We start from the raw sequence: 16,975 nt of genomic DNA, 5'->3' as shown, positions 1-16,975 counted from the left end.
TCAACAACCAAGTGAGTTGATGAGTTGATTTAGCCACTTTTGCAATGTGCCCTCTAAACTTCATCTCCCTATCCACCAACACTCCCAAGTCCCTGGCCTCACCAATCTCCTGGAGTACAGTTCCACCAATGTGGTATGCTGCTGCCAATCTTTTCACCCCAAAATGCATAACCTTACATTTTGTCACATTAAATTGACATCCATTCTCCTTAGCCAAGAACTCCAATCTATCCAAGTCATCCTGCAAGATTTTGACATCTTCTGCATTCACTATTGCCCTACCCAACTTTGCATGATCAGCGAACAAATGAACTGTTCCTCTTACGTCCTTTCCTATATCGTTAATGAACAAATGAAACAGCAGTGGTCCAAGAACAGAACCCTGCGGCACACCATAGTCACAGGCCGTCTTTTGGACTCTACTCCCGAATAAACTACTCTCTGATATCTCTCCATCAACCATCCACCTGCCCATCTTACCAACCCTATATCCATTATATGTTGAAGTTTACGGATTAGAATTCCACGTGGTATCTTGTCGAATGCCTTAGCCAGGTTCTGCTGTCACTGTGTTATAAAACTTGAGCAAGTCACTGTGGCATGATCTACCCTTCACAAAGCTATGCTGTCCCCTGTACAGTATCTTATTTTCATCAATCCATTCCTGTATTTTTCCCTTGACAACGACTCCTGATATGCTGATCGGTCAGTAATTTGCCACCATAGTCTTGGATCCTCCTTTATTCAGTGGAACTATTTTCCCCTCTTTCCACACCTTCGGGACTATACCAGACCCGAGACTCAGATTAAACAACATGGTCAAGGGAACTGATAATTCTTTAGCCGTTTCATGTAAGACACGTGCCGGTATACCATCCAATCCCACAGATGTATTCACATTAAGGTACTGTAATAGACTATTCACCTCCACTTCATTCATCACAATTCCCATATAAACTAATGGTTCCGTCATTTTTTTAATGTCACCACCTGGATGATATACTCTTGCAAGGTGTTCACTCAGTAATTCCACTATATCGACTGATTCAGTGACCTTCTTACCATTGGCATTCCTTAAAATCATTCTGCTGTGTACAGTTTTTTTTTTTTTTTTTTGCTTGCAGCATATTGAAAGAACTGTTTGGGATTCTCTTTAACTTGCATAGCTAGTTTCCTTTCATAATCCGCTTTTGCTTTTTTACCACACTTGTTACCCTTCTGGCCTGCGCTTTATACCATTCGTGTATCTGCAGGTCATGAAAGTTTATTTTTCACTTGGTTAGAGTATAATAAAATTAGTTTAATCTTTTATCCAAGTGTGAGCAAACAAAGTTTGCACCTGAAAGTATCTTCAGGACTGAGTTAAGGTGGTACAACACCAGGGCAACTCGTTGCAAAGGTGGAGCAAGATACCAACACTCCTATCTCAGTATCTCCTATAATGCAAAACACATCTCCTTGCAGATATGTCTAATGTTATGCATTAAGGGTGTTGTACCACCTTAACCCAGTCCTGAAGATAGTTTCAGGTGCAAACTTTGTTTGCTCACACTTGGATAAAGGATTAAACTAATTTTATTATACTTTTATTAATTTTTTTAATAATAATAAATATAAAATTAATAATAATAATAAAATTAATTTGATAATTTTATTATCATCTTTCTCTAAATCCAGAGTAATTTATTAAAAAAAGGATGGCACACCATTTGGCAACTCCTATAGGTGGAGATAACCTGCTAATGCTTCTGCCTGGTATCTCTACTTGGGCCTGGCTCCCACTGAAGAGACCTCAATAAAGGTCGAAACTAGTCTGGGTAGTGGCCCTTCCCTTAATGCATAACATTAAACTTGCAGATATGCAAGGAGATGTGTTTTGCATTATAGGAGATACTGAGATAGGAGTGTTGGTAGTTTGCTCCACCTTTGCAACAAGTTGCCCTGGTGTTGTACCACCTTAACCCAGTCCTGAAGATACTTTCAGGCGCAAACTTTGTTTGCTCGCACTTGGATAAAGGATTAAACTAATTTTATTATCTGCAGGTCACCTTTCTCTTTAAATTATGTCCACGGTTTTTCTTTTTTTTTGCAGCTCAAGCTTAATGGTGTTATATTACATGGTCATATTCATTACAGTCAAATTCTCAGATGCTATTACCAGGTCAAGCACTCTCAAACCCCTAGTATTTTCAATTACATGCTGTCTCAGATAGTTATCCCTTAATAATTGAATAAACTCCATTTCCTTCCTCACATATGTCCTCTTCTCTTTCCAATCAATGTTACTATAGTTGAAATCCCCCATAATAATTACCCTCCTTCCACTCATTTCATCAATTTGTTTATGCATACTATCTCCATCATCTATTCCATCACCTGGTCTATAGCAGCACCCAACTGTGTATTTTGCTCTGCCAGTCTCAATCTCACACCAAATAGCCTCAAATAAGCTCTTTTCACTATCCTGCAATACAACTTCAATTCTCCTTGGCTGCAGTTCATCAGCTATCATCAATAACCCTCCTCCCCCCCATTTTATTCTCTCTGTTCCTCCTAAACACACTATAACATCTTCTGTCAGCCATGTTTCACTAATGCCAATAACTTGTGGCCAGGAAGAGCCAATCAAGGCCAAAAATGCTTCCTTCTTGTTCCTAATACTCCTGGCATTAGTATACATGAAATGCAGAGGCCCCTTTGTCCCACCCTTATCTTGATGCATTATTCTAACCCATTCCGATTTCTTGTCCTTAGTACTGGCTCGGGTACATTATATACATTCTTACACTCAACTGTCTCACTGATGTCCGCATATCCACCCCCCCCCCTCCTTGGTAGTTCTAGTTTCCGTGGTTCTGGACATCCATTTTTCACTTCATTCAGCAACACTTTTTCCAGTCTCTGCACACCAAATCCATTCAAATGCAGGCCATCCATCTTGTATAAATCCTTTCGCCCATCAAACATTCCACACGTCCACGAATTCTACACCACACCATCTGTATAAACTGCACATAAAGTCATTTGCAATTATGGCCCTGCTAAACTCCTCTCTGTCATACCACAGCAACAGACTCACCATCCTAACTCTGTCACTCTTTTCTTTCGCTACCTTTAACAATACTTTCAAGTCCTCTCTCATAAAAAAATTTATCTGCTTTCAATTCATTCGTACCCACCACAACTATCAATTCTTTCACCCTCTGTTTTTGTGCTCTAATACTCTCACTTGCATCCTTAAATTTCGCACTCAGTAAGTACGATTTAGTTAAACTCCCATCTATCACTCCTCTTAATAACGAGTCACCATACAACACTCTTTCCTTCATTTCTGAAACTCTCCCACTCTTACGCTTATTTTTCCTTTCAACCACTTGTTTATTTCCATTAGCCGAGGCATACTGGAAAGAGTTTTGCAGGTGTTTCAACTGCCGCTGCGCAGTGTGTATCACTCCGCACAACCTAGAGATCTCATTCCCTATAAATAATTCCTCATTTTTTTCATCATTTAAACCGTTTTCTCTCTCTGTATAGTTGCTTTCACTCTCTCTTTGATCACTGCTCTCATTGCCTATCTCACGACCTTATATCAGGTCGACATTCTTATATCAGGTCGTGAGATAGGCAATGCTTATATTATAAACTGACATGCTTATATTCTTCACTTTGCTTACGCTTTCTGCACATTCTCCCACTACCATCACTTTCCATCCAAACTCCAGCCTCCTTCGGGAAAGCATACATCCCACACACATCACATTGGACAAACTCTCTCACATTACAGTTTTTGAACAAAGGTGTCATATTTTTGGACGCCATTATCTTATGTCGCATTGCCGCCATGTGCTATTCTATGAAACGTATAGTTAAAATACTAAGTTAAATAAAATGGAATTCACACCAAAATCACACAGACACAACAAGCTACCAAAAATAAACAATACTACATTAAGATTTAAATCAATATTCCAATTTTCACTTAAAATTATACTTAGCTTTTGGGAGCTCTCTGAAAACATCGTAGTGTTTTCAGAGAGTTAGTATGCCATGTCTACTAACCACGGACTCCTGTAAAGACAAAAATCCTACATAAAAACACATTCCTTATGGAGCATCTTTATAAGGATTGCGAATCTACTAATCTTTCCTCTCATTGAATTTGTTGACCATTTGTTACCTTACTAAAGGTGTTGGGAAACTTTTTAGAATCTTTCTGTTAGTTGTATATGTTGTTCCATTTTTTAGTTATACTGAAGATGCCTTTGATACTTAAGCAAAAATTTTACAATTAAAATTACCTTATTTAAGCTTAATTTAAAAAAAAAAATCAGCTAACACCTTTTTATTCCCGTATACAGGGAGTAGGCGAGGCCGTTTTTAGCCCTATCTAACATTTTGGAGACTGAGTGAGCAGTTCAATCTCCACTGATACCCAATCAGAGGTAGCTGGCCCAAGGCTATCACTACTTAAGCGGCATGCAGTGAAGAGAGACGGCTCTATAGGTGCCGCCATCTCGTGGTCCCTAACACTCGTGTTTAATGTCTGAAATAATGTGGGTTCTACGGTCGATTTTCTTGAGTTTACGGGACGAAAAAAAAACAGTTTCTGGGAGAAAAAACCTGCTTGCCCGTGCCAGAGATATACTAACTCGGTAACTGGTCAAAAAAAGGCTTAGAAAAATTTCCTCTAGTCGCCGACTAGACTCGAAACCAAGTCTTCCTTCGTGCGACCAAGTGCCATGGTGTGCAAACGCCAATTATCCATTCTTTAATTTGTTTTATTTATTTTTTTTGAGAAGAAATATGGGCTACTATATTACAAGTAATTATTATAAACTGAGAAGGCAACTTGAAGTAGTTCTTTGGCAATAGAAATTCCATGGCAATAGGAATTAGCAGCGCATGCGACTGTAACCACATCGGAGATTAAATTGCATGGGAGTTAAATGGATCAATTACTTTACAGTAGAAGCTGCATAAAAAGAAAACGTGGATCCAGTATCATGAGACCCACATTCTTTATAAAGAACAGGGCAAGAAAATATCATTGTGATATTAAAGCTGTTGCAAAAGTGCTTGATTAAAATACACAAATGAAACTGAATGGAATAGCAGCACAAGATGTTGAAGAAATACCAAGAGAGTTAACAATGTCCCCAGCCTTGTTGTTCAGATTCAGTCTCAGAGCATGGATGATTCCTAATAAGTGGAAGGAGAGCAAGATAATTGGATTATAAAATGATGGAGCCAGGACTGATGCAACGAATTATGGACAACTTAGTATTGCTGTTGTGATCTTCATGATATTAGAAATCGTATCTATAATGGATAGATAGCAATATGGTCTACTATACAGGACAGCATAGTTCTCTAACATGAGCACCGTTTTAACAGATTGCTAAAGCAGGATGCCTGCATCCTATAATAGAGTGACATAAGATAATAGATGTTGCAATTTGCCAAGACACTGTGTAGAATTCCACATTATAGGTTGTCATACAAAGTTAGGGGAATGCAAAATAGACTTGCGACATGGGTAGCAGAGTGGTTGACTGATAGGTATCAAAGTATTGTATGGAGGTGCTGAATCTAAGAGGAGGAGGAGAACAAGAATGACCAGTGGTGTACCACAAGATTCTGTACTTGAGCTGTTGTTATGTGAACTGTATATTAACAATATTAGGGATGGTCTAAAGGTTGTGTCCAGCCATATGCTAATAGAGCTTAGTAGTTAGGGAAAGTGAAACTTTCCATAACTAAGCTCTATCAGTGAAAGTGAAATTTTACAAATTAGTATTCTCTTCAACTGTTGAAGAAAACACTAATTTGTAAAAAAAAAAAAAAAAAAAAAAACATCTTCTGGCACTTTACAAGTCTTTAAAACTACATTTGGACTAGCATGCACAGGTATGGTCACCTAGGTTTTGACAAGGTTGGAAATAGTTCCAGTAGTCCAAGATGATGACTAGCCTGTGGAATTGTACATGATGCATATAATAACAGATTGACAGAATGTAGTCTTTAGAATTGGAAAAACAGAATGAGAACAGCGTAAATACAATGAGTTGTGCAATTTATGGCATATGGAGTAGAACTCAGGATCATCCCTGAAAGCTGAATATGGGTGTGGTTAGGAAGTATATGAAATCCTGGTTCTTCTCATGATATGTACTGATTATATCTTTGGTGAATGTGTTCAAAAAATAGATATGATAGGTATTTACGCATGCTTCAACAAAAGTAGCTTGCCTTTTTTTATTCCTTGGAATCCCTGAAGGAGCTATGATGATGCAGTACATATTGAAATCATTTCTCAGTATAGCAAACTTATAATGATCCCACAAGTAGTTTAATAGTCGTTGTTTTTTTGTAATGAATTTACTTTAGAATGTCAACGTAATTGTTGGGTTTAAAACTTATTTTGGCGGTTTGTTATAGTGAGTGAATTATAATGGAGCTCCCAAATATTGATAGTAAAAGAATGCAAAGATTGCTTCGAGAAATACTTCAGTAAAATCAGTCAGAAAAAGGAGCCCTTTAAAGATACTGTGACTATTAGCTTCTTATGCCAAAACACATTTAGAATACTTTCCTTGCAATAGGATGAATGCTAGAATTGAATGATGTTGACTTGGTCTGTGATCTCATTACTAGAACAGCAGTCTATGTTTTATCATTTAAATGAAAAATAGATGCATTGATGTAAGTAAAACATTGAATTACGACCACCTGTACCTGCCATAGAATCGATTCCAGAGGATGTGTAATGATTTCTTGCAAGTGGGTAACATGCTGTCTATAAGACATCATTACAGGAAGGTGTGATGATGTGTGTGTATATGTCTCACTGTGTATTCCAGAACATCACACGAGCACAGGTTTGGTTGGGATTCATTGACTTCAGGGGCCATTCAAGATGGATAATATCTTGCATATATTCTTCATACTAGTTCTTTATAGTGTGGATTCATTGACTATAATTGTACATTATAGATGACTTCTGTTGTACAGGTGCCACATTGCAGAGTATGCATGGTCTGCTATGAATTTCTAATCCTAACTGTAAATTTCATCTATCACTGACTCATCGTATACCTTCACACCTTTTTTCACTCCTTGAGTGTCCAACCAGTATACTGCTGATACAGTTGTTATAAAGTTATCTCTGTAGCCATTTGTTATAAAGAGGGATGATTTAATTTTTATCAATCTTCATTTGTTATGAGATTTTCTCTATAACGATTCTTTCTATTTCCAAGTGTTTTTATTTATATGCACAAGGGTTCAATTCCGATTGGTGCAAAGATGTTTAACTGTTTCTTTCAGAATCCGAAAAATCACTGACTCAAGACCAAATACAAAATATACACATTTAATAAAACAAAAACAATATATACAATCCAAATAAAATTTCGCAACTACAAAATTAACTGGATTCAAGGCCTTTTAAAATAAACTTCACTTTAGAGATCACCCATTCTCTGACTCATTCTTTTACTTGTTTGTTTAACATATACTTAATCATATTTACTAGACTAAACACCTTGTTTACACAATAACAAAATGTTCATAGTCAGTTTCTTTGTTGAGGCCTTTTTCCGAAGATATAAGATTCTTTTCTTCTGTTTCCATAGAATCCTTTCTCATCACCCTTATGTAGCACACATTATTCCTCCTGACTCTGAAGTAAGCTATTCTGAATTCACTGAAGTATAAATTCTCTTACCTCATGCAGTTCAATTTTGTTAATTTTTGTACCAGCAAAAAAGGTTTCTTCTACTGCTTTATCTACGTTCCTAAATTCCATCTCTTTTTCCAGTAGAAATAACAGATAGATCCAGCGTCCTTAAAACAGATGAAATTTACCAATCAGGATCTCCTCGAACATTCCTATAGAACGTTAATTGCAATATTTTCTTTTATTTACCAATACTTATTTACAGTCTTAACTCCTCCACTTTAAAGGCTCACAATTCTACGCTTCCCATTTTGGAATCTTGTATTAATATTCCTTCCACTGTCACATACAACTAAATAAACTTCATAAGAACAAAATTTCTCTGTCTGCGTTCTTAAACTTCTATTAGCGCTCCCTTGTTTATCCTCCGTTACTTCAATACCAAATGCTCTCGTTGTTTCCGTTACCTCGATACTGAACATTTTCTCTGTCAGCTGTCAATCACCCATCAAACTCTTTATGGAGTGCGCATGCTCACTCCATAAAAGTGGCAAGCAAGAAGTTATGTATAATGACTGATATGCTGTCTCCATTATCGTTACGAGAATGTTGTCTTTACAAAACACAGCACTTAATAATTTTAAACCACAATAAAATTTCTGTAAGTAACACAACCATCCAAATCCAGTAAGTACATAAATTGTTTTTAGATGCTTCACATTTTATTTTGACAAAATAACATCAATAACGTGCACATCGCAAGTGCCGACAATACGTATTATGAAACCAAAACTAATAATGTACTAACATAAACAATTTGTAAAAATATTCAGAATTTTAAATTATGACTATTTTTACACAGTAACTGCTTTTGATAATAGTATGTCTTGTGTTCCTTTAGTTCTGGAACCTATATGTGCATTCATATAGGTTCCATCTTCAAACTAAATTCCATTCAATCTGTGGCAGGTTGCCTGTTAGTTAATAATAGCACAAAAGATTCTAATTATATATTGGGTTTTATCCTTTATCCAAGTGTAAGCAAACAGTTTATGCCTGAAGTACTTTCAGGACTGGGGCAACTCATGGTAAAGGTGGTATAAGTTCTCATCACTTGCCTTAGTATCTCCCATAATGCAAAACATATCTCCTTGCAGACATGTATAATGCTATGCATTAAGGGAAGGGCCATTACCCAGACCGGTTTCGACCTTTATTGAGGTCTCATCAGTAGGAGTCAGACCTAGAGGTGGTGACACTAAGGTGCAAGTAATGTAGAAGTCATATTTACCTATACGAGTTGCCAAAAGGTGTCACACCCTATTATTAAAATTCTCTGGATTAGAGATAAGTTTATCGAAGTTTTTTCACCTGGCTATTCTACTAATTATATATTGGGTTTTATCCTTTATCCAAGTGTAAGCTTCTGGGTCTGGCTCCCACTGCTGAGACTTCAATAAAGGTTGAAACTAGTCTTGGTAGTGGCCTTTCCCTTAATGGATAGCATTATTACATGTCTGCAAGAAGATGTGTTTTGCATTATGGGAAATACTAAGGTAAGTGATGAGAACTTATACCACCTCTACCACGAGTCCCCAGTCCTGAAAGTACTTCAGGCACAAACTTTATTTGCTTACACTTGGGTAAAGGATAAAACCCAATATATAATTAGTAGCATAGTCAAGTGAAAAAAACTTCCATAAACTTATCTCTAATCTGGAGAATTTTAATAATAGGGTGTGACACTCTTTGGCAACTCGTATAGGTAAATATGACTTCTCCATTACTTCCGCCTTAGTATCACCACCTCTGGGTCTGGCTCGCTCTGATGAGACCTCAATAAAGGTCGAAACTGGTCTGGGTAGTGGTCCTTCCCTTAATGCATAGCATTATATATGTCCACAAGGAGATGTGCTTTGCATTATGAGAGATACTAAGGCAAGTGATGAGAACTTATACTACCTTTACCATGAGTTGCTCCAGTCCTGAAAGTACTTCAGGTGCAAATTTTGTTTGCTCACGCTTGGTTAAAGGATAAAACCCAATATATAATTAGTAGCATAGCCAAGTGAAAAAACTTCCATAAGCACATAAGTTTGTTGCACCTTTAGCTTACCACAAACACCCAATTTCCATGCTTTGCAATTTTTTTTAGAGAGAGAGGGGTTTTTGCCTGTTTGGCACTATTCTGTTTACATCTTGGCCAGTCTGGACTATGACCAACCAATAAGGCATTCCATATCCAAAATGGAGATAATCACTGTACAAGCCATTGTACTGTTGTTTGTTTAAGTAGTCCACAGAAGATAACATTGTCCTGTAGATTGTTTGTGCACTGTACATTGTCCTGTAGACAAAACAAAAATCAGTTTCATTCACAAATTCTGTGTGATCAAGATGTTTTTTCATGTTACTAATGTTAGGTCTTTAGAAAATTACATATAGAATATATGAACACAAGGGAGTGAAATATACACACGCACTGCAACAGTATTATTTTGTAGCAGTGTAGTGTGTGTTATATGTTTCAGACTTAAATGCACTTAGTCAAAAGAACTTGTGTCCTTGGTCAGAAAAACTAGATTTGGTGTTTCCATGGGAAAAAAAAAACAAAAAAAAAAACATAAAAACTATTATTATGATTAGATTAGAGAGAACATTTTTATTTATTCCAGAATTAACACCAGAAATGGATGCTCAAGTTGAAGATGTTCTTAGGCTTAATCCTCCAGAAGAAGTTATTACAGAAGGATTCAGGTTATCCGTTACTAGAAAAGATATGGAAACTTTAACAGGACTCAATTGGTTGAATGATGAGGTAAATTTAATAACTAATCAAGTTGTTAATTTATAGAATTTCTAGATTTCATGATAAATAATTACTTTTCTTATTATAAAATTAGAAACTAATTTTATGGACTTGAGGTTTTGTTTAAGTGTTTTTTTGCTGTGGCATTTGGCTGGGAAGATTACTATCAATGCCATCTGTAGGTAGATGAATTTTCTAGGCATTTTTCTAGAAAGACTAAGATGATCTTAAATAGAGATTGTAGTATGTAGTTTAAAGTAAACTACTGTGTAGTTTACAACATTCTGCTTCTCTCAAAAAAAGCAGAATGTTGTAAACTACACAGTACTTCATTATATTTCCTTTTCCTTTACAAGTATGTTATGCTAAACATATTGCAGAATTTTCCATAGCCCTTGTTGTAAAGGCAAAGATTGTAAAGCCATTAAGCAGCATCTTTGCTTTAGTTGATTTAATATAAATATTTTATATATTTACTGTGCAGAGATTTTCTAGTAAAATTATCTCTACATACATACTTAACAACTGACTCTGCCTTGACATCATACCTCAACCTGTGTGGCAGTCTGGTTTGGCACCATTCTGTTTACATTGTAGCCAGTGTGGACTGTGAGCAACCAATAAGGCATGCCATATCCAAAACGGAGATAATCACTGTCCAAGCCATTATCCTGTTGTTTATGTAGACCACAGAAGTCATCTATAATGTACAATGGCAGTTGATAACATTGTCCTGTAGATTGTTTGTAGACTGTGCATTGTCTATAAAGGTGTTGCAAAGACAGGAAACAAGTTATGGCAAGAGCTATGGAGTTGTGATGAACCTTTATCATGGATGGGAAGAAGATTGAGGAAAAAGAAGAAACTCATTAATATTGAATTTAAATGTCTGTAATTGTACTCTTTAAGAACTACATAAAAGAGAGACTTTTCATAATGACAGAAGTAGAAAAAATTAATGAAGGGAGAAAAAAAAAGATTATTCTGTATGTGTGGTATTCTTTCTTGACTATTATGTATATAAACTATTACACTTTTTTTATAATGTTAGTCAAGTGGCTTTTAATTTAATTTATCGTCCTACATGTTTCACCAATTTTTCTATCGGCATCTTCAGGGAATACGAATTAGTAAGCTATATGAAGGTAACAGACTAGGTTATAACTCTAGTCTGTTACCTTCATATAGCTTACTAATTCGTATTCCCTGAAGATGCTGATAGAAAAATTGGCGAAACATGTAGGACGATAAATTCAATTAAAAGTCACTTGACTAACATTATATAAAAAGTGTAATAGTTTATATTATTCTGTATGTTTGCAGTTGAACTGTGAAGGTGCATTAAATAGCTTTTTGTGTATGTTTTAACAAATTTAGAAGAGAAGGAGAAGCACAGATGTGCTTCTCCTTCTCTTCTAAATTTGTTAAGAGTCATGGTTGGTTGTATTCTGTAATTTTTTTCAGAGTACAGCATAGTTGGAATTCATGATGAAATTAGATATCAGGATAATCAATAACAAGACACTAACAATGAAGTAATTATGAAAATATTTCAAAATGGTAATGAACACCAAAGAATAAAATTTTTATCATATCATCCTTTAGGTCATATTTAAAGTGTTACAGCTTTAGAGAGTGAAAATGGTCTTAAAAATGGATTTTTAATGGTCTTCCAAATTTTGGGTAAAATAATGTTCCTCTGTATGTTGAGGCTATGGAAGTGCTTCATTGCTGATGATGACTCCAAAAATAGTCTCTTAGACTATTTTTGAACATTAACTCAGTCACTTAGCCATACTATTGGGCTAGCTGTAATTTTTTGATAACCTTCAGCCAAACAGTTACAAACTACTTGAAATATGCCCTAGAAGATGCATTATATGACATTACTGCTTTAGTTCATTGCAATTTTGAATATTGCTATGGTTACTTGATTGTTCATGCCCTGATATCCTGTGACAAGTGTTTTATTTTTGCTCCAAAGATGCTGATGTAAAATCCTTCAAAGTAATAGTATACCTTAATAAATTATCTCATTTATTTTGTTTTTATGGTGTTCTGAGTAAAATACTTTTTAAATAATTAAAATTAATATTTTTGCCCATGTGTAATCCTTTCTTTACTTTGAATACAATTTTTCTTGAAGTTTTATAAAGCCTTTGCAGGAGGGAATAGTTATTTCTTTTCTCAAGTCAAGAAAAGATCCAAAGAAGTAAACTATATTTGCTCTTCAGTATAAATTCAGTTAGTTGCTTTGATCATCTTCTTTGAAAAAATGGTCACTTAATGTGATTATTTGAAACCAGCTGCCATTACTCCATGATAAGACCCAGTATTATTTCTGATTAAAGATACATTCATAAAATGCAGAAACCTAATATTAGTTTTCTTTGACAATGGAAAAAGCTTAAGGCATAGCTTGGAGCTTTACTATGTTGACAAACCTTTACAATTTGGTTTTAGCAAACCTTTCTTTTTATAAAGAAATTTTTATTGCTCTTGACTTATAAAGCAGGATTCACTCTCTTCTTTCTAAAAGGAAGTAAAATTCATTTTAAGAATTGTTTATTATTATTTTATTTCATTTAATTAATTTCTGTAGTCTCACTAACAGTTTCATTCAGAATACAATTTGAAGAATTCACCTAGCAAGAACTGCAATTACAGGTGAAGCATCCTGGTAAAATATACTAATCACTTCAGTTATATGGTGAATCATATCCATATCCATAAGTAGACATTGCTGACTTTCTAGAAACATCTTATGTGGGGGAATCCACTCTGGTCTTGACTATTATTTTAGAATAATAATCTTCATTTTAGATCTCTGCATTATTAAAGACGACATCTGTCATAAGTAAATCACATATTCAAAAATTATGGGAAATCTAGAGAAGAATGCGCTGGCATAAATTCTTAGCAGAGAGCCATTGGGATGTAGACAGTCCAGTATGTTATCTGTTTGGATTATCGAAAAAGCATTTCTATAAGTTTTTACTTGAACACTTTTGAATGGATATTTATTTCATTGCCATAGTTCAGACCAATAAAAGAAATACTGGAGACACCAAAGGAAGATATGATAATATTAGGTATGCCATTGATACTGCTGCTACAGCAGTATCAATGGCATACCTAATATTAGTAATCATTTGTCCTTTTACTGAGAAAAGACAGTGAAGATAACAAGAAGTATTTTGATGTTGCAGAAACATGTAAAATAGTGAAGCCTCTTATCACTGTCTTTTCTCAGTAAAAGGACAAATGATTACTAATATTAGGTATGCCATTGATACTGCTGTAGCAGCACTATCACCAGTGCTGTATTAATAACAACCTCATACAAGTCATTCAAGCCCTGTTTAATGAATTTAAAAAAATGTCACTTGTCAGATTATTCTTTCTCTCTCAAAACTGAGAGTAAACTGAATGCCAGTAATATCAGTAACTAATTGCTGAAGAGAAATGGAGCTCATTGACTAATGAGCATTTTTATTTTATTTTTTATGTTAATCCCACCAACAAAAGTTTGAGAAAGCCTTTTTTTTTTTTTTTTTAATGGGGAACCTCTTTATGAGAGGTTGGTCAGCTTGTAGTACATTAGTACCATCGAGGGCAAGAAGGAACTTGTACACATTTACCTTGAATAGATGTGGATTGTATTCCTTTGGAAATGCATAAAGTGGCAAGCTGTTCCAGAGGGCAGCAGTAGACAGGATGAATGAAGAGGGAAAAGAAATTTATTCTGTGGTTTTGGAGATGCACTGTGAGGTAGTGTTATTAGTTGCTGCATATGTTTGAATGAATTTGACAGAGAGTGAGAGTATTATTGGTGCTAATTCTTATGAACAGTGTCCATAGAAGTATTTCTAGAAGATGTAAACAGCTGAAACTGAGTACTTGTGTGAAAGTTAATGAAATGTATTAGTATGAGAGGGGCCATTAATGTCTCACCACCCTTTTTGTGTGGGAGTCCAATATCTTTAAGGAACTCATAGGGGAACCACCCCAAATGTGAGAGCAATATTCAGTGATCAGGTGGATTTGTATAAAGTTAGAAGTTGCTAGGTGTTAAGGTAATGCCTCATGCGAAAAAGAAACCTAATTTTTTAGATGCCAAGGAGGCAATATTTGTAATATATTTGTGCCAGGAGAGAGAGAGAGAGAGATTTGAGGTAAGTGTTATCTCAGGAAGGTAGATTTCATCATAGATAAAGATTTGGGTGTTGTCAAAAGTAAGGCTGGAAGTGAGTGGATTTTTTTGGTTCAGAAATAAGGCAAACTGTGTTTTGCTAGCATTGAAATTGACTAGATTATCCAAACTCCACTGATGACTGTTTTAGAAATCTGTATTTAAGGTTATTTAACTTAAATCTCTTGCAGTTGTGGTAATTTGCACTTTGCCAGGTTTCTCAAATGAAAAGAAGGAATGTAATGTCCAACATTTAGTACTGTGGTTAGGCTAAAGTTAGGTAATCCAGAAATCCTGCTCTAGAGACCAAACATGGCTTTTTAAAGCACTTCAAATCAAATGGTGGTCTTCCATTGGGCATTGTAAATCGCCTATCACCTCAAGACTTTCAAAAATATCCATGTCCACAGTGAGATTCAAGGGAGCCTACGAGAATACAATCCTTGGCATCCCCGAATTGCTTTACTTAGTTTAGTTGGATTGTATTCTCGTAAGCGCCCAGGTCAACTAATGAAACTTTCATAGTTTCTATAAGCGTTCGACTTTGAAATAATTTTGGATCTATTATGGACTTTGCCTGTGTAATTTTACATTGCTGAAATGAATACTTGTGGCTCTTTCTTTTAGTAATAAACAATTTATAAGTTTTAAATTGAGCGCCGTCACACCCGGGACATGAATCATCCATTTGTCTAGTGAATCCATGCTCTGCTATATACTGTTAAACTGTGAATGAAATTGTTTTGTATGTTTTATTCTTCATTCACATTTAACATAATCTGCCATATCCTAAGCAAGACATGTTTATATATTATTTGTTAGTCTCTTGCTTAAGATTTATTATTCATGTATTTTCCTTGAATTTTATCAGTTATTATTTAATTATATAATTTTAATATATGTTATGTTAATGAAAGGACTCTGTAGAAAATACCATATGTTTTATTGCTATATTCTTTCAGTAATATTATAAAATATTCTATGTAAGTAACTTTTATGTGCCTTATGTGAACTGTAACATAGGTTTTATTTATTATATTTGTAAATGAAAGTGAAGAAAAAATTAACTATAATATTTTTTGTTATTATTTTTGATTACTGAGTGTAAAGGTATAATCTTATATAATGCTTATGTTTACGTATTGTTTTGATCGTTGGCATGGAGACAGAAATAAAATAGAACGCACGAGCTGCGGTAATTGGAAGTAAGGAATTAATATGAGTTGGACGAGAAAACAAGTTTAGGTGGGAAGAAGGAAGATATATAAAAGGGAAGGTGAAAGTAAACAAGGAGACTCACGGGCAGGAACATTCAGAATGCTACGGAGACGAGGAGAAAACTTATAGGTGGCTGAGTGTGAGGTCAGCGGTGGCAGAATATGAATTTTAGTGCCTTGATAGGATTAACAAAAGACCAGAAGATTAATAGGATATCCAGAATAATTTCATTAAGTTCTAGAATTACTACGTATTCCTATATCGCTTTGAAGAAGGATTATGCAAAGCTCAATTTGTTATGCAGTAGTAAACATGGAACAATTATTCTGCCTTATAGCAAGTCCATCAAGATTTGAGTAGCATGATAAATATTAATTCAGTTATCTCCATGAAGAATTCTTTTAAATAGTGATGCATCAGAGTAATAAGTGAATGAAGTTTTAATATGTGCTCGCATTGAATCTGATGTGCTAAGGATTAATCCCATTAAGAACAGTCCTACTTTATTCTATTTCAGTGTGAAGATTTAAGTGATAGCTCCGTCTCTAATATCCTAACATTTACAGTGCCGTTTCGCTGAGTTTAGTCGAAGTTTAATACTTGAAAGTATTTCCCCTTGAAGTAATAGCTGCCGCCATTAATAATTTAATAAGTGCTTGCTAACTGAGTGTTAAATTATAGAGTGCAGCTAAGTAATACTAGTAAATTTGTTTACTAAGAAATTCTGAAGTTTTGAAATGTACCAACAGTTTTTATTATTAGGAGAACTATGAATTTAGCGTCTGAAGACATGATGTTTGATTCCATGTGAATGTTTTGACCTGAAGAACTAAGTCATTTGTATTATCTTATTTTGGGAGTTATAATTTTATGTACTTGTCATATAACTTTGTATTAAATGTTTTGTTTTATTGATTTCAATATTGTATGTGCCTGATTCTTTTTCATTGCACCGTTCATAAAAAGTTCGGATCTTGCGGGAGCAGTAAGTGTAAAATATTAAATTCGGCCTATGTGATTAATGAGACTGCTAAATTAATTCAAGATTGATTTTACTATTCTGCATAGGCTATTCTAA

General features: G+C 35.0%; 1 protein-coding gene across 2 annotated transcripts in view; it reads left to right on the top strand.

The window, feature by feature from the left end:
* Window positions 1-16,975, top strand: part of LOC150105445 (sentrin-specific protease 1-like) — a 273,449-nt gene that overhangs the window by 201,477 nt on the left and 54,997 nt on the right. For both annotated transcript variants that reach the window (XM_090394820.1, XM_090394821.1), the window contains one exon: window positions 10,354-10,496. In XM_090394820.1, coding sequence (XP_090250946.1) covers window positions 10,354-10,496 — 143 coding nt within the window. The remainder of the gene's footprint in view (window positions 1-10,353; window positions 10,497-16,975) is intronic.

Source organism: Typopeltis vanoorti, chromosome 6 (assembly GCF_054136105.1).
Source record: "Typopeltis vanoorti isolate ZY-2024b chromosome 6, IOZ_Tvanoo_1.0, whole genome shotgun sequence".
NCBI classification, from domain to species: domain Eukaryota; kingdom Metazoa; phylum Arthropoda; class Arachnida; order Uropygi; family Thelyphonidae; genus Typopeltis; species Typopeltis vanoorti.
The sequence above is the reverse complement of the archived record's forward strand: the minus strand, read 5'-3'. Positions and strand labels throughout refer to the sequence as shown.